The sequence below is a fragment of the Astyanax mexicanus genome, chromosome 4 (assembly GCF_023375975.1).
Source record: "Astyanax mexicanus isolate ESR-SI-001 chromosome 4, AstMex3_surface, whole genome shotgun sequence".
Lineage (NCBI taxonomy): Eukaryota > Metazoa > Chordata > Actinopteri > Characiformes > Acestrorhamphidae > Astyanax > Astyanax mexicanus.
Window position 1 is genome coordinate 34,857,705 of NC_064411.1, and position 25,699 is coordinate 34,883,403.

At 38.5% G+C, this 25,699-nt stretch overlaps 1 protein-coding gene across 11 annotated transcripts in view; it reads right to left on the minus strand.

Annotated features, from left to right (window-relative positions):
- Positions 1–7,564: 7,564 nt before the first annotated feature.
- The window catches only part of si:ch211-207d6.2 (sickle tail protein homolog), a 119,675-nt gene continuing 101,540 nt past the window's right edge, over positions 7,565–25,699 (minus strand). For 4 of the 11 annotated variants that reach the window (XM_049478487.1, XM_049478485.1, XM_049478489.1 and 1 more), the window contains 10 exons: positions 24,407–24,554; positions 23,042–23,474; positions 21,882–22,080; positions 20,118–20,368; positions 18,867–19,031; positions 16,392–16,505; positions 15,033–15,092; positions 13,302–14,936; positions 12,666–12,788; positions 7,565–10,076 (listed from right to left, as the gene is read on the minus strand). In XM_049478487.1, coding sequence (XP_049334444.1) covers positions 10,041–10,076; positions 12,666–12,788; positions 13,302–14,936; positions 15,033–15,092; positions 16,392–16,505; positions 18,867–19,031; positions 20,118–20,368; positions 21,882–22,080; positions 23,042–23,474; positions 24,407–24,554 — 3,164 coding nt within the window. In that variant the 3' untranslated portion in view covers positions 7,565–10,040. The remainder of the gene's footprint in view (positions 10,077–12,665; positions 12,789–13,301; positions 14,937–15,032; positions 15,093–16,391; positions 16,506–18,866; positions 19,032–20,117; positions 20,369–21,881; positions 22,081–23,041; positions 23,475–24,406; positions 24,555–25,699) is intronic. The other 7 variants (XM_049478486.1, XM_049478491.1, XM_049478488.1 and 4 more) reach the window with 7 other exon arrangements.

A 25,699-nucleotide genomic window follows, 5' to 3' on the forward strand; every position in this document is an offset into this window, starting at 1 on the left:
GTCTGATGGAGGCATTTCAGACGTGCCTTCTGAAACTGTGACGTGTGTGAGAGGCCTTGTTTTTAAAAGGACAGTCAATTGACTGTTAAGTGAGTCTTGATTTCCATGAGAATATTAGTAATTAATAGAGGTGTAACGATACACTATGCTAATAATTCAGTTCTGAATTCACGATTTATTTATTTTCTGTTTTTTTTTATAATTTGGACTTTCAAACTAATTACAGGAAGTTGAGGCAGGCTATTGTCACCCATTAATAGGAGAAACAATATTCTTGCTTTTTTTTATTTTCACATGATTTTCAAGCACATAAAAAAAATATTACCATCCATTTTCTGTGAATCAGTTAAAAGAATTTGGCTTCAGGACTCATATGATCTATGAATCGTTTGAATGGATTCCTTATTGGTCATGTCAAAAAAAGGAAATGTCCACCGACTACATCAGTTGAAGATCTACCATTTCAGTCTGCTGTTTCAGAACCTTTAGAAAGTACACAGCAAGATCAGCCAGCAGACTTCGTCTGACTGAGGGATCTGTACCTACTGTCCATGGCAAGTCAGCAGATGAAGGAAATGAAAGTACTTTTTAAATAATGAGTTTTGTGCTTTCATCACAGTTATGCTTTTTAGCACAAGTTAACACTTACATGTGGTAAACATGTGGCTAGCAACAGCTTAAATGCGTAAAAGTAACAGAGCCCTTAAACTGCTCATACCAAAAGGAACTGAAACTGACAACAATAGAGCTGGTAAAATCTTGAACCTTTTTTGTGAGGCCCACATTCTTTTTCTAACAGATGCATAACATGCCCTCTATTAAACAATAAAAAAGATGCAGTGTTGTACTGAAATCCAACCCCTTTCACATGCGCCCCCTCCTCATGCAGCAGTGTTCGTGCAACAGATCATGCTGATGGTTGATATACCTACTGTAACTGTAGATTACGCTTATTTATAAGCACGTACAAGGAATCCTAGGGCAATCTGTTGTGCCCCTTTTGCAGCATGATACCAAAGGCATGCTAATTATAATTTGTCAAAAAAAAAAAAAAAAAAAAAAAATATATATATATATATATATATATATATATATATATATGTGCATTAAATAAAATAAATAACCAACCTGCATATTATAAATAAGAATTCATATTAAAGCACATCAGTGTGTACCTCTTCTTTTTGTTACAGCTGACAGCAGAAATCTGAATTGATCGGCGTAGCGAATCGTTTCACTTCTCCTCAGCTTGACTAGATTCATACCTAATTGTCACCTAATTGACACACTGCTTAATTGCAATTAAAAATGCAAATGATGGGCCCAGATCTTTGATTAACGTGCACAAGTTCCTTGTTGGTTTGTGGATGTCCTGGAAGATTTGTGCTGTTGATGCTCTCCTGCAATAAAACATCAGGAGACGCCGTAATTAACCTTAAACGATGAAAGGATGTGTGTTTTAATTACCACGCCACCCCCCTCCTCCTCCTCCGCTCGGTAGCATTGCAGCATTTGGACTCTTAACTTCTTAGTGGTAAATGTATTATAATATACAAATTACATGCTAATTAGAAAGAACAATGCTTTGGGATTCACTGACTCCTCCATTTGCATACGAGCTAATTAGGCTTCATTAAAAAGCTGGCTAATTACTAATTTGATGAAGGCAAAATTAATGATGACATAGCAGGGACAGCTTTGTGTGGACAGAGCTGAATGGTTGCATTACCGTCACTTTACTGAGTAGCGGTGTGTAAAAACCTTAAACAGCTGTGATCAAATTCAGAGATGAATAATAGAACCCCTGGTAATTTAGGTAAATAGATTATTTGAGGTAAATATACCGTTCTAATTTCTAATCTTCTAATTTCTGTATCGTATTTTTGCATTACAATGTGCATTTAATTTTTACAAAAATCGTCAGGGCCCCTTATAATCCGGTGCATTTTATGTATGAATTTTACCAGTCAGGTTGTAAAAAGCAGTAAAAGCTACTCTGCTGAAGTACAAAGTTATACAGGAGTTTCAGTTTAGTTCTCCAGCACAGAGACTCAAGACTGGAGCAGTATTAGCATTAGCTGCTAATCGTGCTAGCCTTTTTAGTCGTTCAGAGGTGAGTATTATTGGCCTGTAGCCTGCTGCTTACCCTGGCTAGCACTGCTTGAGCAGCGTTAGCATTACCCGCTAACTGCACTAGCTCTTTGGTCAATCAGAGTTGAGTATATCAGACTGTAGTGTGCGTGTTTACAGTGTTAAAACAAGATACGTACGAGGAACGCTAGCTAATTTTGCCCTGGCTTAGCGGAACACTCAGGGTTCCTCAGTGTAGCGCTGTCTTGCTAGCCTAATTAGAAATTTGGAAATTTAAGCATACTGTAGATAAACGGAAGCATTTTACTTACCCAAATGAACAGTTTTCAGGAGAGAAATCTGTGTTGACGTTAATTCATAGTGCGCCTTATAGTGCAAAGAAAAAAAAAACGGTACTCTAACTATACATTTACCTTTATTTATAGAAAGAAATGAAAGGAATCTGAGGCGAATCTGTTAAATACGTTCTGCTGCGTGATGCTTGTGCACTTGATGGAAGGTGGATGGAAGACAGAATTCTGCACAACACCTGGAAAGGCAACTTTCCAAATTGACAACATGGCAGACATGCACAGCATTCTACAAATCATATATAGATCACATATAAAGGAAAAAAAAGTCCAGGAATTCACTGTCCACCCTACCCTTTAAAATAACTCCTGACATCAGTGACTTTAACAACTTTTACCCTTTTTTATTTTAATGGGACTTGCTTTTGTTAAACTTAAGCAATTAAAATATCAATCTCACTTATATCTTATATTGTCTCCATACTTACTGAGGTAAAGTTTAAGCTATGTGTCCATGGTAAAATATAACAGTAATTAAACTATTTTTAGAAAATCTAAATTTATATTTGAAATAGAACAATATAATGTTTGCAACTGTAGGCCAACCATGTTTTAATCAAATGCTAATTTTAGATAAAATTGTTGTTCACTCAGTCGTGCAGTTTTCATGACATGGTGGACGAATGCATGACAGGAAAATTTTCTTTGTAGACTGTGTAGTCTTAAAAATATAATGTTTCCTCAACAGAATTATAAGTAATTTAAAGTCTTTGATTTGGCTTGATTTCGTATATAAATCTCTGGAAAAAAATAAAAGACCACTTATAAATGGTGAGTTTCTTTGATTTTACTAAATTGAAAACCTCTGGAATATAATCAAAAGGAAGATGGATGATCACAGGCCATCAAACCAAGCTGAACTGCTTGAAATTTTGCACCAGGAGTGGCATAAAGTTATCCAAAAGCAGTGTGTAAGACTGGTGGAGAACATGCCAAGATGCATGAAAACTGTGATAAAAAACAGGGTTATTTGCATTATTTAAAGTCTGAAAGCTCTGTATCTTTTTTGATATTTCAGCCATTTCTCATTTTCTGCAAATAAATGCTCTAAATGACAATATTTTTATTTGGAATTTGGGAGAAATGTTGTCTGTAGTTTATAAAATAAAACAACAATGTACATTTTAATCAAACATAAACCTATAAATAGCAAAATCAGAGAAACTGATTCAGAAAATGAAGTGGTCTCTTATTATTTTCCAGTTGTATGAGTTGCATGTATATATCATATAAAAAATGTTCAATCTATTAATGTGCAGTGTGCCTTTTAAAGTAAATATTTAGGCTTACATCTTATATTCCACAACCTCTTTTATTACCCATCCACTTGTCATCCCTCTTTCTGCTTTCTGTCTGCACTGCAGGTATAAAATGTGCCCTGATTTTGAGGTGGGCAACACGGCCGTAATATAATACCACAATATTTCAGGCTACTTTTCCAATAGCCATATTTTTGGCAATATGACAAAGCAATGAAAATGTTTGAGTTACTTACAAGAATGTAATATTGAAACAAAATAAATGTTAAAAGATAGCAAACAAATCTGCAAACTTTAGTATAATTTGTAGAGAACAGAGAACAGTACTTACCATTTTGTAAGATTAAAATAATAAAAATAATGTAACAAAAGTAAATGTACCAAAGCAAAAGTGCAGAATATTTAGTGCATGCATATTAACTGCAAACACCCTTAAACCTTCAGTTTAAATAGCAAAAATACAATTATAGATAGAAAACCGCTATTAACACGATATAATTTTTCAATGTTTCAAAAATTATGATAATGATATTAACAATATAATATGATACACCCCTTCCCCTGAACCAAGGCCCACATCAGAGGACCAAAGAGCTTATCTTTCTCCAGATCAGTGGAACCACAGGGTCCAGTTTGTTTGCAGTTTGACTGCAGTGGTTCTGACTGTTTAGAGTAATTTGAGGCAAAATATTGTCATTTTTTTACCTTTAAATCTTACGTATTTCAAGGCAGCACATTCAAATTGCGCTAATTAAAGCAAAGAAAAGGTATGTGGATGTGTCTTCAGAGATTGTTCCCGTTCAAACCAATGGTAATGAAGTACATACATCTGAGCAATTAAATGAATTATGTAAAACTAAATCGAAGTGGTCGGGAGAAGGAAGGCGATACCCAAATTAATAGACGTGCCAATCATTCGTCTCTGCGGGATTTCTCCGTCCATATACATTAAAAAAGGTATACGAGTCTTACATCAATCAGATGATAATTGCTTTTGTGTCTGGTTGGATGAGCGCAGTGCTGAGGGGCATGGAGCTGTTTCTTAAACGGGCTTTTTTTGAACCCATTTTTAAAGAGTTTTGTTTAAGACGCTTATCAGAAGACACCCACTGCAGAACGTTCCTCTGATATCTCAATACACGCTCTGGAAAGGGTTAGTTAAAACGTGTGGAGCGGTAAAGGCGTGCTCTCTCTGCGTCTCTGTGACGGTGATGCAGGGCTGAAGCTCTGCTGCTCTTGCAGGGTTAAATGTATGAATTGGTCACGGTCTCTTAAAGCTGCGGGGGGTGGGATTTATATGGTAACGCAGTACTGAGCTACAGTCGTATGTCTCAGCTATTCAAGTGGTCGCCGCATGGCGTTGGTCCTATACGCGCTTTGTTTCCGATGCAGATTTTCACGAGTCTTTCACCAAATTTGTGGAACGACAAGAAAGATATCTGTATTGTTGTTTCGCACTTAACCTACATGCCTCCTCTCGCAGGCCTCCCGCCGCTTTACAGTGCGCTGAATAGCTGCTGATTTCTTTTAAAGAACGTGTGCAGCATTTACAGTGGACCCCTGCGGAAATCAGACAAAAGAGTTCATTGTGGTACAAAACCAAATGTTAAAATTATAGAACAATGATTTTAATTACATAATTAAAAAAAAATCAACACCGGTGTTCTTTGTTTGCACAGTTTCTATGTGGACGAGTGTCTGCAGGTTTGAATTCTGAAGGATTTTTGAGCAATTCCTTTTGAATTCTTGATTCCGTCAACTCAAAATCATTGGGAGAAAAAATGCCAACGAATTTGACATTCCCACATTTTAGTGTTTAATACACCTAAAATAACGATAATTGGTGATAAATGATAATAGATTATTTACATATATTATGTATAAGAATGAACACGAACATAGTGCAGCCTGATACGTCCTTAAATCATTTTTTGCCTAAAGAATGATACTATATATTAAACAACAAGACAGCGTTTTTTATTTACAATTTCCTCGAATTCTCAGTTGGTTCAGAGTTTAAATTTCTCTTCCATGAAATTACATGACTTCGAAGCTGTGGTCCTACAAAAATCATGAAGCAAAATGTGGGGAGTCTCTGGATGTCCTTAAGGGTTTACAAAATGCATCAACTGTTTCAGACAACTGTTTGCATAGTTTCTTTGTGGACGACACTTCTGATTTGTTGATTCCATCAACAAAAATTATCAAGAGTAAAAAATGCCTCCAAAGTTGGAAATGTACTCATTTTGATGTTTTATAGTCCTGTCACCATATTCTATACAATGCACAAACACAACCCCAAATAATGTTTTGCTGACCTCAATATGTTGTTTGTTACAATATCAGTCTGGACACAATGTTTTTTTTTTTTTTTTTTTTTAAATGCTTACTGATGTCATTCAAACTTACTCTTATGGATAATTTAGGTGCTCTTATTTGGGGTGCTGTTAACTTTTGGTGAGGCTGGTAACTCTGATGAACTTATTCTGTGCAACAGAGGTAACTCTTGGTCTTCCTTTTCTGCGATGGTCCTGATGAGAGTCAGTTTTATCCCAACATTTTTGATGGTCTTTGCAACCATCAGTATAAGGTCTTGAAATTTTGCAGACTTTGACCTTCATTTCTTAAAGTATTTTTCTTGAACAACAAACATAATGGACATTTGTTTGGAACAAGCTCCTTGAGATCTCAGTTGGGAGTTCAGAGTTTAAGTTCTCTTCCATGATACAGTATAACTTTAAAGCTGTGTTTCCACGGGAAAAAAAATATGATAAAGCAAAATGTAAATTATCTGAGGGTCTTTGAGGGCAGAGGGATTTATGAACAGCTCCGATATCCAACTTTTAAGGTAAATTGAATATAGCATTAGCCTACTAGCTAGCTTATATTAGCTAGCTTATTTAATGCCATGCTGTCCACACTGTCTAAACCTCCCATAACCTGGACTTTTGCTTGGTGTGCGTTTTTTATTTCTTCTAGTTATAAAAACTAAACTTTTTCTTTCTAATTTTTGGCAAAAAAAAAAATAAAAAATGTAAGTGTCTACAGTTAGTAATAAACTAGTTTCAAACATAACATTTCTTTGTGAATTTTTACCTGGCCCATATTTTTGTCTGGACTGGCTGTAAAAAAATCCTTGTCTGGGATTCTGCCATCTTGTTTTCAATCACTTGAGTATAATGTTGTCATGTGACCACTAGATTGTGTCTCTATATGAAGGCAAAGTCAAAATCAACATTGTTAAAAAAAAAAAACATTTTTAAAAGTTTAGAGTTTTAGAAATGTAATGTCCACATATGAGGACGCAGGATCTCAGGAGAGGTTAAGAAGCAGTATATTGATGTTCTTTGTAACTGAGAGAGCAACAATACCGCTAAATCTAAACTGTGTAACGGTGTGGTCATTAGCCATTACCGTTTTTATCCAGTAAACTAAAGAACTAAATTACTAACTACATTTAGCTTCAGACATGACTGAATGCCTCACTTTCTCCCTCAAAATACTGCCTAAGTAGTCATTTAAGCATTTGAACCGTTACTCAGTAGTGAATGCTGTTCTTCTGCTTACAGTTTTGTAAGCAAGTGCTGCCCTCTATAGGAACATGTTTGAAACAGCAGCTTCTCTTTATTGGTTGTGCATCTGGTTTTCTCTGAAAAACTCCTCAAAAATTCCTCAAATATTTCAATTAAGAGAGGTATTGTCACGAATAGCTCTAGTTTAAATAAAGCATTTCTGTTTTTGAAAGCAGTAGAGTTTCACCTTGAGCCTCTTTTCTTTCATTTTCCTTGGAACGCCTCCCACCTCAGTGGTGTTCCAGTCACGCTGTTTTGGTTGATGCTGAAATGAAGGGCACAAACGAGTGTAGGCTTTCAGAGAGACAGTGCTAAAGCAGACAGCCCTTTATTCCATTAACACAAGCTTTTACATGTTTTCACACGCTTCCCTCCACGGCTTTTATACAGGTTATACAGTTTTACAAAACAGAAAAAAAATATTTACAGCATTTTTGTGCAAACATGATTTTCTTTAGGATGAAAGATGTATGTAAAAGGCATGCATAGGAGGAGTAAACTTTGGCCAGATGCAAACATGTACGTTTTTTTTTTTTTTAAATGACACTAATCCACGTGTTGTTTAGGCATTTTGACACGATTAGCTATTAGAAACACTTCCACAAACACTTCCGTAATGAGTAATGAGTAAACTACTGAAGATTTCTTATCACTATCAAACCACACGCTCACACACGCTCACACACACTTACTCACACACTTACTCAATAGAGCCTGCTGTAACATTATGTATAGTCTTTAATCTTTGAGTTAATGAATGGAAACTTTGGTTTTGTAGTGAAACACTTAAAAAAAAAAAAAAAAAAAAAAAAAAAAAAAAAAAAAACAGGGCACTTTGGATTGACCCGTGTGTGTATAATGTTAGTTCAAACTAAAAACCAGCATTAAAACCCAAAAATAATTAATTTCGAAAAGTTTTCAAATTTTTTTTCTTTATAAACAGGCAGTTGAAGAATTAAGCTTAAGTTATTCTACGCTATATATCTACTTAACTCAACTCAAAAGAACAAACAACAACATAGGTGAAAATATACTATATTCATCTATTTAACCTTTTCAAAAATATGTTTTTTTGTACACATGTATATAGTCGTTGTAATTAAGCAATATACTATAATAATTCTCACGCTCCTATAAAAAATAAATCCGACACTATCCATTCAAACTGATCCCTCACTTAAAAAAAAAGAAGAAGAAAAACCTGTTGTTCAGAAGCACCATGTCTAGCACTAGATTCAGTTATACTGTGCAGTTATGCTGTAAGCAATTATAACACTGAGAGTCAGACCCACAACCCACAACAAATGCTTTACCCAGATGAAGACAATGCAAGTGAGTGGCATGTACAACTAACTGCCCATCAGAAGCTTGAAGACATTGAGTTTTTTTGAGCTTTTCCATTGTTATTTTCTGTAAATTTGCTAAACAATACCTTATTTAAGAAGTATTTGGTGGTATTAGTGACAGTTTACTTTAGGACTAATTCTATCAGTATCAATACAGTGATTGAAAATGTTTTAATAACCATGAAATGATTTTTAAACAATTTTTTAAGACCTCAGTAATGTGCAGACATCATCATACATCATACACATGCTATAACCAACAAGACTTCTCCTATTTAACCAAAGCTTTGCCATTGTATTACAAATTGTCATCAACTTTCTGTGAGTAATCCAGCTCAGAAAAATAGTTTGCACTGTTAGCTGTGATATCGCATCAACCGAAGTTATAAAAAAATATCTGAACAAAATCTCCTTCCTAAACTTACTTCTAAGTTGGCCTCCCTGTGCGACACGCATAGCATGGTCCTCTCTCACAAAATATATGTTGGAAATATCATATTTATGAAAACAAAGAAGCATAAGGATACATACTGGCACTTGTATATTTCAAACTAACTTGTGTTGTTATTACAGCTCTGGAAAAAATTAAGAGACCACTTCAGTTTCTGAATCAGTTTGAATCATCTGATTTTGCTATTTATAGGTTTATTTATGTTTGAGTAAAATAAACATTGTTGTTTATTCTATAAACTACGAACAACATTTCTCCCAAATTTCAAATAGAAATATTGTCATTTAGAGCATTTATTTTCAGAAAATAACATCAATATTTGGTGGATAACCCTGGTTTTTAATCACAGTTGTCATGCGTCTTGGCATGTTCTCCTCCACCAGTCTTACACACTGCTTTTGGATAGCTTTATGTCACTCTTGGTGCATAAATTCAAGCAGTTCTGCTTGGTTTGATGGTTGTGATCATCCATCTTCCTCTTGATTATATTCCAGAGATTTTTAATATGGTAAAATCGAAGAAACTCATCATTCTTAAGTGGTCTCTTATTTTTTCCAGAGCTGTAGGATGCTGAGCTAGAATGTTACATTTGTACATATGAACAAAATCGTGACATATCGAGGTAGATATATTTCCAATCTTAACTTCTTACGTGGTGGACATCCTTTTTAATGAGTGCATTCGTCTATTGAAGTTGCACCCATTGCTGACACGGATGTGCAAATGCAGCTCTCTGGACCCTGGAGCAGGAAAAACATGAACCTATTGCCACCGTGCCTAATGCCAGAGATAAGAAACCTTCCAGCACTGAGCTCCATCCATTCATTCGTTCATTCATTTTGGGATGAGTTGCAGAATTGGTGATGATGAGGTGAGCTGGTGATCATCAAACATCCTGACCTACCTAAAAAAAAGCATTCACCACTCTTGTTGCTGAATGCAATCAAATCCTCACAGCAATGCTCCAAGATCTAGTCGGAAGCCTTCCCTGGACAGTAGAGACAGCTCTACAACAAAAACAGGATAAACTCTTTTTAATACCCCTGTTTTTGTCCCAATGCTTTTTGTCCATATTGTGTACATACAGCTCTGAAAAACAATTAAGAGACCACTTCAGTTTCTAAACATTGTTGTTTTATTCTATAAACTACATATAACATTTCTTCCACATTCAAAATAAAAATATTCATTTAGAGTAGAGCATTTATTTGCAGAAAATGAGAAATGGCTGAAATAACAAAAAAGATACAGAGCTTTTAGAACTCAAATATTGCAAATAAAACATGGTCATATTCATAAAGTTTTAACAGTTCAGAAAACAAAATTTGGTGGAATCACCTTGGTTTTTAATGCCTCTTGGCATGTTCTCCTCCATTAGGCTTACACACTGCTTTTGGATAACTTTATTCCACTCCTGGTGCAAAAATTCAAGCAGTTCAGCTTGGTTTGATGACTTGTGATCATCCATCTTCCTCTTGATTATATTTCAGAGGTTTTCAATTTGGTAAAATCAAAGAAACTCGTCATTTTTAAGTGGTCTCCTATTTTTTTCCAGAGCTGTAAGTTTTATTTCTATAGTGCTATCCCATGAAATGACATAATCAAGTATTTGCAGAAATATAAAGGGGTGTACTCACTTTTGGATACTGTATACCCAAAGATTAGCTACAAGTAGTAAACATACTGAACCCTTTCCGCACATACCTTGTTTCTTACCTGAAAAGCATTGTTTGTTTTTTTTGTAAATTAAAGAAGAACTTGTGTCCTCAAGCTTTGGATGGGCAGTGCATTCTGTGAACGCTGGATATACATACCCCAACAATGGTGTAAGAGTGAGACAGAAACAAAGAAAAGAGAAAGCTGAAAAAGACAGAAAGAAGTCTTATGCCACGTCCTTTGAGGCTGGTGCTGGTGAGATAGTGGGCAGGTTCCTGGTGGTGCCAGACTGGGGTCTTCCTGGGCTGCTGAAGCCAGGGACGTGTGGCGCTTGGCTAGTCCGGCTCACGGCGGTGGGGGAAAGAAGAGAGGGGGAGGACGGGGATGAGGAAGAAGTAGAAGAGGTGGAGGTGGGAGATGCTGAGGAAGAGGAATGTGAGGAGGAGGAGGAAGAGGAGGAGGAATAGTAGCTGTATTGGGTGCCATGGGTTTGGGCTAACTGCGAAGGGCTGGGGACTCGCAGGGACTCGTTAGAGGGCGGGGTGGGGCTGCGGTTCAGCCGGCTCAGGTTAAGACATGGGATGGAGGACTTGGAGCAGGGAGAAGGGCGATTAGTGTTAGGCTTAGATGTGCTTGATACAGGAGCAGATGTGGAGCTGCTTTTCCCCGAGCTAGGACAAAAGGCTGGGATCTTAGAAGCAGGCAAAGCAAGGAAAGCATATTTACTATTCTCGTGAGCTGTGATAGCACCCCCATTAGCCTGCGAACAAAGACGTCGAAAGACACGCAGTGTCAAGCAAGGGTGGAAACATTAAGACAAGAAAGTGTCAAAATGTGTATGAATCCATAGAAGTACTTTTTTTAAGAACATTTCACAAAATCACTGCATTTACTTAAAAAAATGGCACCTCAAGAAAAGCAAGAAAAAATATTGGCACTGTACAAGATCTGGCTTTACACTTTTGCAACTAGTATCAACTCCCGCTTTCATATATTCATTACCAAATAAATAACTGCACCCACAAGGATTGAGTGAAATCTGAAAGGAAGATGAAAGTTATCAGGAACAGTAAATGATAAAAAAAATTTAGACTTACATTCAGGAAGTAGTATTGTGTAAAACAATATCAGATATCTCGACAGGGAGTTGTAGAGGTTCACAATGGTGCCCTGCTAAATGTCCGTCAAATCGCATCCCACATTTTTTTTAAATCAGTGGATAGGTCTGGCCATGGCGTAGCACCAGTGTCCTCAAGGAAGAATCAAAGTGTGATTTTAAGAAAAGGTAGAGCCATTGGTTGCAGAAACTAATTAATGTAACACTGGACTGTTCATTACAGGCACTATGACAGCCCAATATTATGTTAATAAGGTCCTGCAGCCAGTGACCCTGCCTTTTCTGAATGCATACTTTGATGCATTATTCCAACCGGACAATGCTTGCCCACATACTGCTGCCTTTCCAAGAGCTTGTCTTGAGGGAAAAAGGCACAAAGCCAGACCAATGCATTGTGTATGTGTAACTCAATAAATATTGCTCATGTCTGTGTAAATTCTTCATAACTTATTGTTCCTGGTAACTTTTATCTTCCTTCCAAACTGCATTGCAACCCAACTCTTCCTTCTGGGTGTAACCACTGTTTTGGTGATGAGGGTACATAGTCATTCTCTTCAAATGTAAATGTTCATCATCCACTGTGATGGGCATGCTTGCAGTTATGATGGACAGAACACACGAATGGTGGAATGTGTAGGGGAAGAGTTGTAATAACCAGAAAGATGGAGGAAAACAGGACATCACGGCTGATCCACGTAGGTCCAGTCAACAAATAAGTCACAGATTCACAGTCTTTACAAGGCGTCATGGGACATCACACGTCTGCATCTTTAGGCCGTGACAATGAAAGTCCCTCACAAATATGCCCCTACAGTAAAACTACCTGACGGAATGGCCTCTGGGAGTCCTGGATCTTTTGGGCTTTGCTGGGTTTCTCTGCAGTTCCCGCTTGCTGCCGGGATCGAGGCGAGGAAATTCGACTTGAGGAAGGTGAGCCACTGGTGTTCTGCAAGGAACAAGGAAAAAAATGACAAGAGAAAAGCGTTAGAGTCAAGCTGAGGGTGAATGACAATAGAATAAGCAACTTTGAGATTTCTGATTCGGAGACAAGATTCTTGGGCCAAGAAAAGTACAGCCAAGCATGCTTGAGTAAATACCCATTGTCCCCCTAAACACCAGCATGCATGGTCAAGTCATTAATCACATTAATTAAAAAGTTCAGAGCCAGTCACACTTGGAAAGAGAAAAACCTTCACCACCTCGGACTTGCAGCCAAAGCGAAGTTGTACAGACAAGGGGTACAGCAAGTCTGTCAAGACACCCACTCCACAAATCATGACAAATAAGAAATCACACACAGGAATCAAAGCAGAGAGTGGACCCACTGTAATCTTCCCCCACAGGCACCTAGAGAACACATTCACGGCGGATTAAAGTCAGAAGTTAAGAGTGGCAAACCCTCAGAGGCAAACCCAAGTCATCGGCGGGGGTGGAGTGGAAAGGAGTTGAAGAGAGAGACCTGTTGTTTAGTGCCACTGGAGCTGGAGGAGCTGGAGGAACTGGAAGACGAGGTTCGAGGGGTGGATTGTGCTTTGCCCTTCTTCCGATGGAGAGATTTTTGGGGCTTTGGGTTCTGGGAAGTTGGCCTCTTCGAGGGACTTCCTCCATCCTGCTCCATTTGAGCGGCGGCTCTCTTCGAATCTTTCCGTGCAGTTTCAGGGGACAGTGTGGGATCCATGCCACTGATGGTTGTTTCTAGTTGCTTGATGGTCTCCTCTAGGCTGTCTAAGGTTTTGTATGTGGTCTTACAGATCTCATTATTCCTTCCTTTGGAGAGTTGAGGACTGGTTGGGTTGGTCTGCTGCAAAGAGGTGCTGACTGAAGGAACAGAACTTGGCAGACCGACAGAGTCTGCCTGGGATTGGATCTCAAACCTTTTGGCTTCTCTTGCTTGCTTCAACGTACCATCTGCTTCTTCTTCATCCTCGTAAACGACCACCTGCAGGGTCTTTTTGCCCGTTTTTGTCCCTGTGCGGATTGCTTGCCCAATGGCGGCCAGCTGCTTCTTTGGAAACTTGAACTTAAATTTCTTTTTACCCTCTTGTTTCCCATCGCCAGGCAGATCTACTTTGGATCCATCCTCTGGGGAAGAGCACTCTGTAGGGCTCTGATGTTGACCGGTAACTGAGAGATGATTACTACCTGCACTGCCATCTGCTTTGTTTCTTTCTGGTCTAAACTGTACTTCTACCCCAGACTTGGCGGTCCTTACTTGCCCTGAACTTGCTTCCTCCTCTTCTTCTTCTTCTGCCTCCTCATCAATGGTTTCCTCTGCAAGCATTTTGTCCAGCTCCTCCTCGCACTCAAAGATAGTGGAGAGGCGTTTGTACGCCTGCCGGATGTCCATAGGCTCATCAAAGAGAATGATGACAGGTTTCTTGTTACTGAACCCACTGTCCTCTGGGCCATATGCAATAGTGTCTGTTCCTACTTTTACGGTTTCAACGTCTTGGCCCTTGGAGCTGACCAACTGCTGGTACTCTCCATTGGACAGAGCCTTGACTCTGGTTTTTGTGATCATGAAGGCAATGTTGTCTGGTGGAGGTGGAGGAGGCGCCTCCTCCCCAGGAAGGTCTGGGCTCAAGCTACCATTCTCTGTGTACCTTACTCGAACTTTGGATGACCTCATTACCACTTGTTCCTCATTTTCCTGGCCTCCGTTATCAGATGATAACTCTGATGCTTTAGATTCCACTTGAGAGACAGTTGTCTGTGCCTCAGAACCTCCAGTGGGAATCAGGTTTTCAAGAGGTTTTCCTGGCCTATTCGTCATACTCTCAACCAGTTGTCCTTTCTGAACAACTTGTGCCTCATCCTCAGGCTTGCAGGTATCCACCATCAGGGGCTTAGAAGGACTTAGAGAGATTTGATGAGTATCACGAGAATCTTGGCTATCTTCCACTGATTTCAGAGGATCTAAAGTTAAGCCATGTGATGTTAGTACGTTTGGCCGTTGGGAAAAGTCAGAAGCATTCAGATGTGCCACCTTAGAGGAAGAAATGATTCCTTCCCCGGACACTTTTTGGACTTCAGGTTCTTTGACAAGTTGATTGTCGGTAGGGCTCTTTGCTGTGCCAGTGATGTAATATATGACCTGATAAAGAAAGAGATTGCTTCTTTTAATGCAATACAACTCAACATAAATGTACACTGGGAGCAATGAGGACAAATGATGTTAAAAATGTTTTACCCCAGAGTCAGCTGAAGCATTGGAAGCGTGTTTTCCATCTTCGCAAGGATGAGCTGTTTTCTAACATTTTAAGGGACAAAATGAAAACTGTTTACTTTGATTGATTTGATTAATGCAAAATGCTTGATTAAAAAAAAAAAAAAAGAGTATTCATGGCGTAGTCATTTGGGCGGATGTTAAGTTTGAGATCTCATGCAGTTTAGATCAAAACCTTTTCTCAGTTTTCCGTCAGGCAGTGCAGTGAGTCCTAATGGAAAAATGTTTGTTAGCAACAGGACTGAACTTCATCCAACTTTCTGGGAGAACCTAGAGATTTTAGATTAGGTACATGCAGTTAGAGCCATAAAATGAAGAGTATGGGATGAGAACAAGTCATCAAAACATCAGAATACATTATCGTTAAAGAAACAACTGCAAAAATAGTTGCATCTAGAGGGAAGTTAAGGATTGTAATGCCATTTAGAAGAAACATAAAGGTTACCAGAAACAATACGTATATGATTACAAGTTTAGACAAGTTTATGGGCAACTCCTGGCCAGATGTATTGAGATGCAATATAGCTGAGACCTCTGCATTGAGTTGTAGAGGTTCCTTATGGTTCCCACACATTCAGAAAAGACAGGGCCACTATTTGCAGGGCCTCATTAATAAAACTTTGGTCTTTCAAAGAACAGATAATGAAGACCAAATGTGATCTGGCATTGTACATAACTGACAATGACAACAAACCACTGATCTTGGTGCTCACCATTGTGCTTCCACATAGATCTGTTGTTCGTCTCCACCAAGACAAAAGTGGGACCCATCACTGAAGTCTGGCACGACTACACACCAAACTTATTTTCTGTCCATTGATTCCTTCTGGATGCAACTCATTCATTTTTTGAACAATGCATGTACATTACATCAATGCTACACCCCACATTTCAGCTTTTCATATTTGATTCCCTGGACTTTTCACATAATTTCTTAAAAACATTTGACACACTGTTAACCTTGTTACATTTTTTTATTGCATTACTTTAAAACCCACTCTAGTCAACAACCCTTCCTCTTCACCAGCCCAACCCACCTTAACCCCCCATCATTCCATACATCATTCCTCTCTTTCCCATCATGCCTTGACAAAAACAGCTATCCCTATTGGATTCTAGCAGCAGAAGTACATGTGTGAGAGAGAGCAGGGTTAGACACTCAGGCAGGTCTCTATGGAGCACTGCAGCCACTCAAGCATGGTTAAAGCCCAATGTAGGCCGGACATTAGTAACAGCGGTTAAAAGGGCGCAGGGGAGTGCTCCTGCAAGACTGTCATTACAGCAGTGTGGCGGTAGGTGGCACTGCAGCAGCACATCTGTTACCTTTGGGTCGTACGAGGAGAGGGAGAACGATGCCTCAGTGTCTGGGAGCTTGTGGGTGGTCAGATCCACCACATACCTGGGCTCTAAATCTTTAACCGGGCACTTCTCAAACACCTGGATTAGAGCGTGTGGAGATTAGATTGTGAACATGCCCGAATTAAAGTTGTTGTGTGTAGAATAAAGTGGAATAAAACTTGTATAAGATGAGATACTGTGGGATTTTGTTCCAGTACCATTATTATCTAAGCCAATCAAATAAACCTTTAATCTGCTGGACATGGTGGGTTTCTGGTTAGTTGGAACAAAAGGTTAAAAGGTAAAATCTTGGTTACCTACTATACTACTGTATATCCGGCAATACAATATGTACACAATAATGATACAGGAGTTACAGTTTATTTTATTGTGATATACACTGACATTCTTGCAGAGAAGAAGACAGGAACTAGTATTATACCACAGTTAAATCTGACCCTGAAATGTGATTGGCTGAGAGACGTTCTATGAGTGCCGTTATCAGCCAGTAATGCACTGTATACACTGAAGCTCTCCATGTATTACTCCACCACATACAGGTAATCTAGTAACGAGCAGCGCTTACCAGCCAAACAGCGCAGCTACAAACAGAGCAGAAATGGAACTATTTTAACTTGCGGAATGTTTATAACCAAACACATCTTATTTCCTCGTCCTTTTTAGCTTAAAATCTTTTAACCTTTTAAACAGCGATAATGGAACTGTGGTATAATCACGATAATACACTCGAGGTTCGCACTATAACGTGTAATATTCTCACTGCTGTGCCTACGGCTCCCTCTCGTGTATTATTGCTTAATTATAAAATGTTATGCGGGTTTGCCGGAGGAAAACCAGATCTGGATCGGAGTTTGCTATCAGGGGACTTTCAGGTTTAGTTCAAAGAGTTAAACAAAAATATTATATGAAGCGTTTAGGAACTGCAACCATTTTTTTTTTTTTAGGAAAGTCTCCTTATTTCAGGGGCTCAAAAGTAATTGGTCAAATGATCTCAAAAGCTATTTTATGAGCTTCATGGGATATTCCATAATGAATTCTTCATAATTTAAGCAGGTAAAAGATCTGGAGCTGATTCTAGGTGTGGCATTTGCTTTTAATAGCTGTTGATGTGACACAACATGAGGTCAAAGGAGTTCTCAATGGAATGAAACAGACCATCATTAGGCACACCACTTCCTCTGTAAAACATGGTGGTGGTAGTATGGCTGTGCATGGGTTCTAATAGCACTGGGTCACTAGTGTGACAGAAGACTGAACCAGAAGGATGCCCTGCAGGCACGTAACAGTATTAGACGTTATCCTGACGGTAAAATTTTGTCATCTGTCGTTCAACCTGAAATTAACATCTATTGACATTGGTTGCCAGCTGGGTGAATTCTGAGGTGCACAGAGATTTACTTACTCTGCTCAGATTCAGCCAAATGCAGCAAGGCTGATAGAACAGTGCTTCACAGTACAGATGGACAATTAACCAAAAAAACATACGGTGAAAGCAACACAGTTGCCAGTTTAAGGCAAACAAGTGGAATATTCTGCAGTGGTCAAGTCTATCACCAGATCTGAAGCTGATTGAGCTGCATTTCACTCGTTTAAGACAAAATTAAAGGCAGAAAGACCCACAAACCAGCAAGTCATCTGTAAAGAATTCTCAATAAAGTATTAAAAATTAACATTTCCTTAATCGTAAAGCTTATATATATAATTAGTTTTGAGGCTCTGAAAGGAGGAGGCTTTGTAGAAAAATGTCTACAATGCATAAACACTTCATAGCACATTGTTCATAGCATATTGTTCAACCTCTTGAATTAAACACTTTAATTACATCTCATTTCATTTCAAATCTAATGTGGTGGCATGCAGAGCCCAAAACATGAAGATTGCTTAGCTGTCCAAATATTTATGGGCCCAAATGCACCATTACTAAGCCAAAATCTAGCTCTCTTTATTAGATTTCTATTATTTACTCAAATCTATGAGTATCTAAGAGTATATTGTTACCATGGCTACTTGAATAAGTAGATAACTGCAGTAATCCACTGGTAATCAATCTGACTATAAATTAGATGTAAATGCACTCTCTTTTTGTTCCAAATTCAGCTTGAAAAACAGTCAGAAAATGATTTGTTATTTAACACCACTGGAGGGCAGAACAGACAACAATATGGTGAAAGTGAGAGAGAATCAGATGATGCTCTGAGACAGTTGTTTATATGGAAATGTCAGCATGGGTGTGTCGGTCTGAGGCTGATGTAGGGTAAGAAAGAGTTTGTTCCAAAACACGTCTGCCCTGCCCCGCCCAGCCCCTGTGTTTCCCCACACCCGAGTGTGTGTTTTTCTTTTCTATTATGGATCACGTTCACATCCATGTGTTATCTCAGCAGGTGTGGCCTACGTGTGTGTGTGTGTGTGTGTGTGTATTGCAGGGACTGATTGACCCACCTGCAGCTCGGCTATGATCTTATCTTCATCATCCTCCTCCTCGTCTCGGGTGGTGACAGTGGTGGTGGTGGTGCTGATGGGGGGAGCTGTGCAGGGTTTGGGTTTGACCTCCGGGGGAACTTTTTGGGGTTTGGCTTGGCTTGCCCCCTCCTCCACCTCCTGCTGCTAAAACAACCAATCAAGCATGACGGACCCTCACCCACAACTACAAGCCCCCTCACAAACACAGCAGCTAGTGTTCCGTACACAGGAGACAATACTGATTTACTATGAGAGATGGAACAGATTTGTGGCTCAGTATCAATATCAGAGAGCACCAGTAGAAAGGCAGTTTCAACACATAAATACAATTTTGAGAAAATTGAATAAACATGCTATTTACAGAAGTACAGTAAAGCTAATTAAAACACAAAATTAAAGCAAAAAATGTATATACTAGGATTTGTTACTGTCTTTTAAAAACAAAGTTTTATATCATCTTTAAATTATCATTATTTTCTTTTGCATAGTGAATTCTGTATATATTAGAAAATACTGAGTGGGATTTAGAATACAGTGGTCCCAAAAATATTGAGACACTGCGAAAAATCCACTGGCAAAAAGACAAAAAAATAGACAAAATATATGTACAGCTCTTAAAAAAAAAGAGACTTAAAAAATGATTTTACCAAATTAAAAACCTCTGAAATATAATCAAGAGTAAGATGGATGATCACAAGCCATCAAACCAAGCTGAACTTCTTGAAATTTTGCACCAGGACTGACAAAGTTATCCAAAAGCAGTGTGTAAGACTGGTGGAGGAGAACATGCCAAGATGCACGAAACTGTGATTAAAAATCTTTGCATTATTTGAGGTCTGAAAGCTCTGCATCTTTTTTTGTTATTCAGCCATTTCTCATTTTCTGCAAATAAATACCCTAAATAAAAAAATGTTGTCCAAAGTTTATAGAATAAAACAACAATTTTACTCAAATATATACCTATAAATAGCTAAATCTGAGAAACTGATTCAGAAACTGAAGTGGTCTCTTTATGTTTTTCCAGAGCTGTATTCTCACAACATTTATATCAGTGAAAGTGTCACACCCTGACACGAATGAGTGAAATACTGCGACAGTAAAGTTTTATATCCAAATATATTTCTCAACAATAACATTCACAAGAGTCTGTTTATGAGCAAGGTGTTTGGGAATGCAGCTCAACTAGATCTAAAACACACAACACACACACTCTCACACGCTCTCACACACCTGAGCAGTGGTGGATTCCTTGCGGGAGGTGTAGATAACCTCTCCGGAGCGTCCGGTCGTGAGCCCAGAGCTCTGAGGGTAGAATCTGCGAGGTGGGGGTGGGGGAGGGGACTTGCCTCCCATTTCGCCGGCACTGGGCTTGCTTCTGTCAACATTGGCTCTGTGTGGCTTCTCTATAGGAGGCTTCTGAAGCCTCTCAGCGCTGGTCTGGACTGGTTTTTCTGCTTCAGGTTCTGCTGGTGCGATGGCCTCTGTGTGCAGACGCATGAAGAGAAAGCAAGATCAAAGGGGATGCCGCGTGAAAAAGTGCACAAAAGTGCACAAAAACAGAGGCGGCAGCTCAAGTGCATAACTTTTCAGAAACCCAAACAAGTCAATTGATTGGTTACATTTGAGACAAGTGGCCAAAACTATTTATGTGACTTATTTAAACTAACAGTCTTTTTGAAAAAAAATTTACAAATGGATTTGTGCATTGACTGAACACTATTTAGAGATGAAGCTTATATAACTATAGCAATAAAATTGAAAAAATTGTAACACAATAAAATAAGACGTGTTTAGCACAAACAAAACACAGTTTGAGCACAAGAATTCATATAAACTGTGCAGCATTGAGGAGGAAATTTCATGGTTTGCGCTACTTTCCTCAGCTGAAAGAATACTGCATGGAGGAGTAGGAAAAACCTTTCTTCCACTCAATGTCAGCGACTGGTTTGAATGCTGTATAAAATGTCTAACTGAGGTTATTGCAGCCAAAGGGGGAAAATTAGGGCACAGGGCTTCAAATCAAAATATATTTTCATTTTTGTTCATTAGATTTTGCAACTTATGCTTACATCATTTCATTGATTTGTTTGGTCATATAAGCTTTATCTCAATACCTTTTAAACAAGGCACAAATGATATAAACATATATGTTATATATGATATATGATTACATTTGGGGTAAGTGGCCAAAGCTGTTTATGAGACTCAAACTGTTTGAACATATTTAAACACACAGAAATGGATAAAAGCATCGATTTAACACTATGAAGAGATAGGGCTTATATAACTAGACAATTGAACCAGAAAAAAATAGTAACAATAAAAGAAGAATTTTTTAGCACAAACAAAACACAGTTTGAGCACAAGAATCTATATCTACTGTGCAGTGTGGAGGAGGAACTGTCATGGTTTGAGCTGCTTTCATAAAGACGGGAAGCTGAAATAATTCTGCATGAAGGAGTAGGAAAACCTTTCTTTCATTCAATGTCAGAGACTGATATTTCAATTTGTATTCATTAGATTTTACAACTTATGTTCATGTAATTTCATTGATTTGTTTATTCATATAGGCTCCATCTCAATACTTTTTAAATGAAGTACAAATAACCATAGGATTAAATGTGTAAGAAAAAAAAAGAATTGATTGATTACATTTGGGGTAAGTGGCCAAAACTGTTTGTGTCTTTTTGAATATATTTAAATAATGAAAATTTAAGCATCATTTGAACACTATGGAGAGATGAAGCTTATATAACTACACAGTTAAAACACAGGATATGGGCACAAGAACCCATGTTGGAGGAGAAACTGTCATAGTTTGGGGCTGCTTTCCTAAGGGAGGGAAGCTGAAAGAATGCTGCATGGAGGAGTAGGAAAACCTTTCTCCCTGTCAATGGTCTTAATGTTATAGTAAATGTCTAATTGAGGTTATTATACAGCCAAAGAGTGAAATACCAGCTATTATGGGACAGGTGTGGGTATATGCAGACATACCTGCAGGTGGAGCTCTGGGCTGAGGACAGTCCACCTCGTCTGGCAGAGTTTCGGTGGCCAATGGTACTGTAGTACTGCTGAGCTCCTGATTGGTCACCTCCAGGTCAGGAATAGCCTTCATGAGGTTGGCCTGGGCCTGCTGCAGAATCCTCTCCATCTCAGCCTTGGCTTCATTCTCCACCTTCTCCACCTCTGCAGCCTGGAAGTTCAAAATAACAGAGGTTTTATTGGTTAATAACAATAACAATGTTCTTCAATGTTCTGAGCAGTCTAAGGATTCTACTCTATTCAAAACCTATGGTCTGTTGCCAATCCATCGCATATATGATAGATTTTTTATATAGCTATAAATTTATCATCAAAACCTACAGCTCTGGAAACAATAAAGAATCAGCTTCTCTAATTTTGCTATTTATAGGTATATGTTTGAGTGAAATGAACATTGCTATTTTAATTTATAACCTATGGACAACATTTCTCCCAAATTCCAAATAAAAACAAAAATTTAGATCATTTATTTGCAGAAAATGAGAAATGGCTGAAATAACAAAAAAAGAGCTTTCAGACCTCAAATAATGCAAGAAAGAAAGAAAACAAGTTGATATTAATAAAGTTCTAAGAGTTTAGAAATATTACAATATTTGGTGGAATAACCCTGGATTTTAATCACAGTTTTCATGTATCTTGGCATGTTCTCCTCCACCAGTCTTACACACTGCTTTTGGATAACGTTACGCCACTCCTGGTGCAAACATTCAAGCAGTTTAGCTTGGTTTGATGGCTTGTGATCATCCATCTTCCTCTTGATTATATTCCAGAGGTTTTCAATTTGGTAAAATCAATGAAACTTTTTTTAAGTTAAGTGGTCTCTTATTTTTTCTCAGAGCTGTTTTTGCACCCAGAAGGAAGTGTCTGATTCAGAAGGAAGATAAAGGTTATCTTAACAATTAAGATTAACAATTATATTTAGACAAACAGGTAATTCATCCCATGTAGACTGAATATAGACTGAATATACCTGCAGATTTTGGGGAAGGGACGGTCTGATGGTCTTTCTTGATGTGTTATTTTTTTTGTTACTTGTTACTACCATACGTATGACTTATGCTTTATGCTGTTATAAAGTTTTGTCTCATTTACAGAAAATGTTGCTCAAATACCTTGTCTCTGCTTGTAGTTGCTGTAGTGTTCTCCTCGTTCACTGTTGCTGGTGTGGTGTTTTCTGCAGCACTAATAGAGTTGGAATTAATGACCTCCTCCTCCTGGGCCTGTGGGAGGCCCCTCTTCTGCAGAGCGGGGCTGTCCTCTCGGCTGCGTGGGCTGACCTTGGCGATGGTGGGCGAGTCGCGGCCGTGTGTGGGTGTGAGTGGGGGGCTGGCGTGGTGGGACAGGGCTGTGGAGAGCTGGCAGGGCTGCAGGCTGACGGGGGCGCTGCGTGCACGTTGCACCAGCACAGGCGAGGAGGGGGTGAGCTCAGAGCGGGCTGCCCGTGCTGGGGAGCGTGGCTGAGGGGTCGGGGAGTCCTGGGGTAAGACGGGGGACTCGGGTTTGGCAGTGCTTGGGTCAGTGTGGAGGTAGCCTTCTGTAGCACACCTGCAAAAAAACACGCAACCACACAATTGTATATTATTAAAGTTGTAAGTTAGCATAATAAGTAAAAAACACTTAAAAATGATGAAGTTCTTTAATTTTACAAAATTGAAAACCTCTGGAATATAATCAAGAATAAGATGGATGATCACAAGCCATGAAACCAAGCTGAACTTCTTGAATTGTTGCACCAGGAGTGGCATAAAGTTATCCAAAAGCAGTGTGTAAGACTGGTGGAGGAGAAAATGCCAAGATGCATGAAAACTGTGATTAAAAACCAGGGTTATTCCACCAAATATTGATTTCTGAACTTTTAAAACTTTACGAATATGAAGGTTTTGAGGTCTGAAAGTTCCGCATCGTTTTTGTTATTTCAGCCATTTCTCATTTCTGCAAATAAATGCTCTAAATGACAATATTTTTATTTGGAATTTAGGAGAAATACTGACTGTAGTTTATAAAATAAAACAACAATGTTAATTTTACTCAAACATATACCTATAAAATCAAAGCAAAATCAGAGAAACTGATTTAAAATGGCCTCATAAATTTGCCATTTTTCCCTGCTATCTGTTTAATTTAATTTAATTTAATCCCCTATTTATATGTTAAAGCAGTCGTTTTACTGTTTGAGCTGTGTGGTAGCTGTGGTTCATTTCCTCTATTAAGGGGTTCTGTGTCCAAGCTTCGTAGTATCAGATGATAAGGCTTTCCCTGAAACTTTTACTCAGCAGATTAGGAGATTCTATTTAAACTACTGATATATTATAATAAAACCAAAAACATATGCCAGTTGCAATGCACACCATAATAAACATTTATTAGTTTTTTCTGCCTCCTCAAAACACAAGAAGGTACATGCATTTTAATCTGTGATTATTCCTGATTAATCACAGAATATTATGGTAATTAATCTGATAATCTGGGGTATGTACCTCCTGAGGCTGCCTAGTGTTTCAGTCAGTGCTTTGACCCTCTTCAGCATGCTGTCCATCTTGTGTGGCTCCTCCTTCAGGAAGCGCACCGCCTCCACCTCCACTCTCAATACGGAGCGCATCTTCAGCTGCAGTGCTGGGAACTCCCCTGAGGGACACACACACACACACACACACACACACACGGGCATGACCAATCAAGCAAACTGCACTGACTTGTTTTACTTTCCCAAACCTCGAATACACAGTTTTATTGTGAAATCAACCAGAAAAGGAAGTGCGATATTATCTCTGCTATATTTCAAATCTGGCTGGTATTGAAAAACTGAGGTCATATGATTTATATCCTTATATGCTGTTTTTGTTACTGTGCCTTTAAGATTAAACTATACCCAAATCAGAAAATGTTGAGACAGTATGGAAAATGCAATTTACACAAATGTCCAATAGTTTTTTTACATTCATGTTGGCTTTTATTTGATTGCAGACAGTATGAACTCAAGACATTTCCTGTTCTGTCTGCTCAACTTTTCAAAATGTAATTAATATACGTCCATTTCTGGATTTCAGGTCTGCAACACATTTCAAAACATGCTAAAGTAAAGCATTTGCCTCTTTTTAATAATGTTACCTTTCCCTAATTGCTTAGGCACTGAAGATACCAAGCAATTAAGTATTTTAGCCCATATTTTATTCCATTGTTTCTGTAAACACAGCTTAAGGCAGGTCAGCCCAGTACCTTTACTCTCTTCTTCTGCAACCATTAATTTGTAATGTGTGCAGCATGTGGGTTTGCATTGTCTTGTTGAAAAAAGCATGGACGTCTCTGAAAAAAAAGCTGCTTTGAAGGAAGCATATGTTGCTTTAAGATCTTAATGATGTATGTTTCTGCATTAATGCTGCATACTATAACAGACTCTTGTTTTTGGACTTGTTGCTGATAACAGTCTGGATGGAAACTGAACAACAAAGGTGTGCATGACACTGTTGCAAAGAGATAGCCACTGTTCTCCAATAAGCAGATGAGCAGATTACTGCTCATCTGTAGTTTGCTAAAAACACATAAACAAGCAAAAAGGCTATTGAAGAAATGTTTTGTGAACGGATGAGACCAAAATAGAACATTTTGTTTAAAAAAAAAAAAAGCATTATGTTAGGAAAAATGAAAATTACAAATTATGCATTACAGCATAAGAACCTTATCCCATCTGTAAAACATGGTGGTGGTAGCATTACGGTTTGGGCCAGTTTTGCTGCATCTGGGCCAGGATGACTTGCCTTCATTGATGGAAC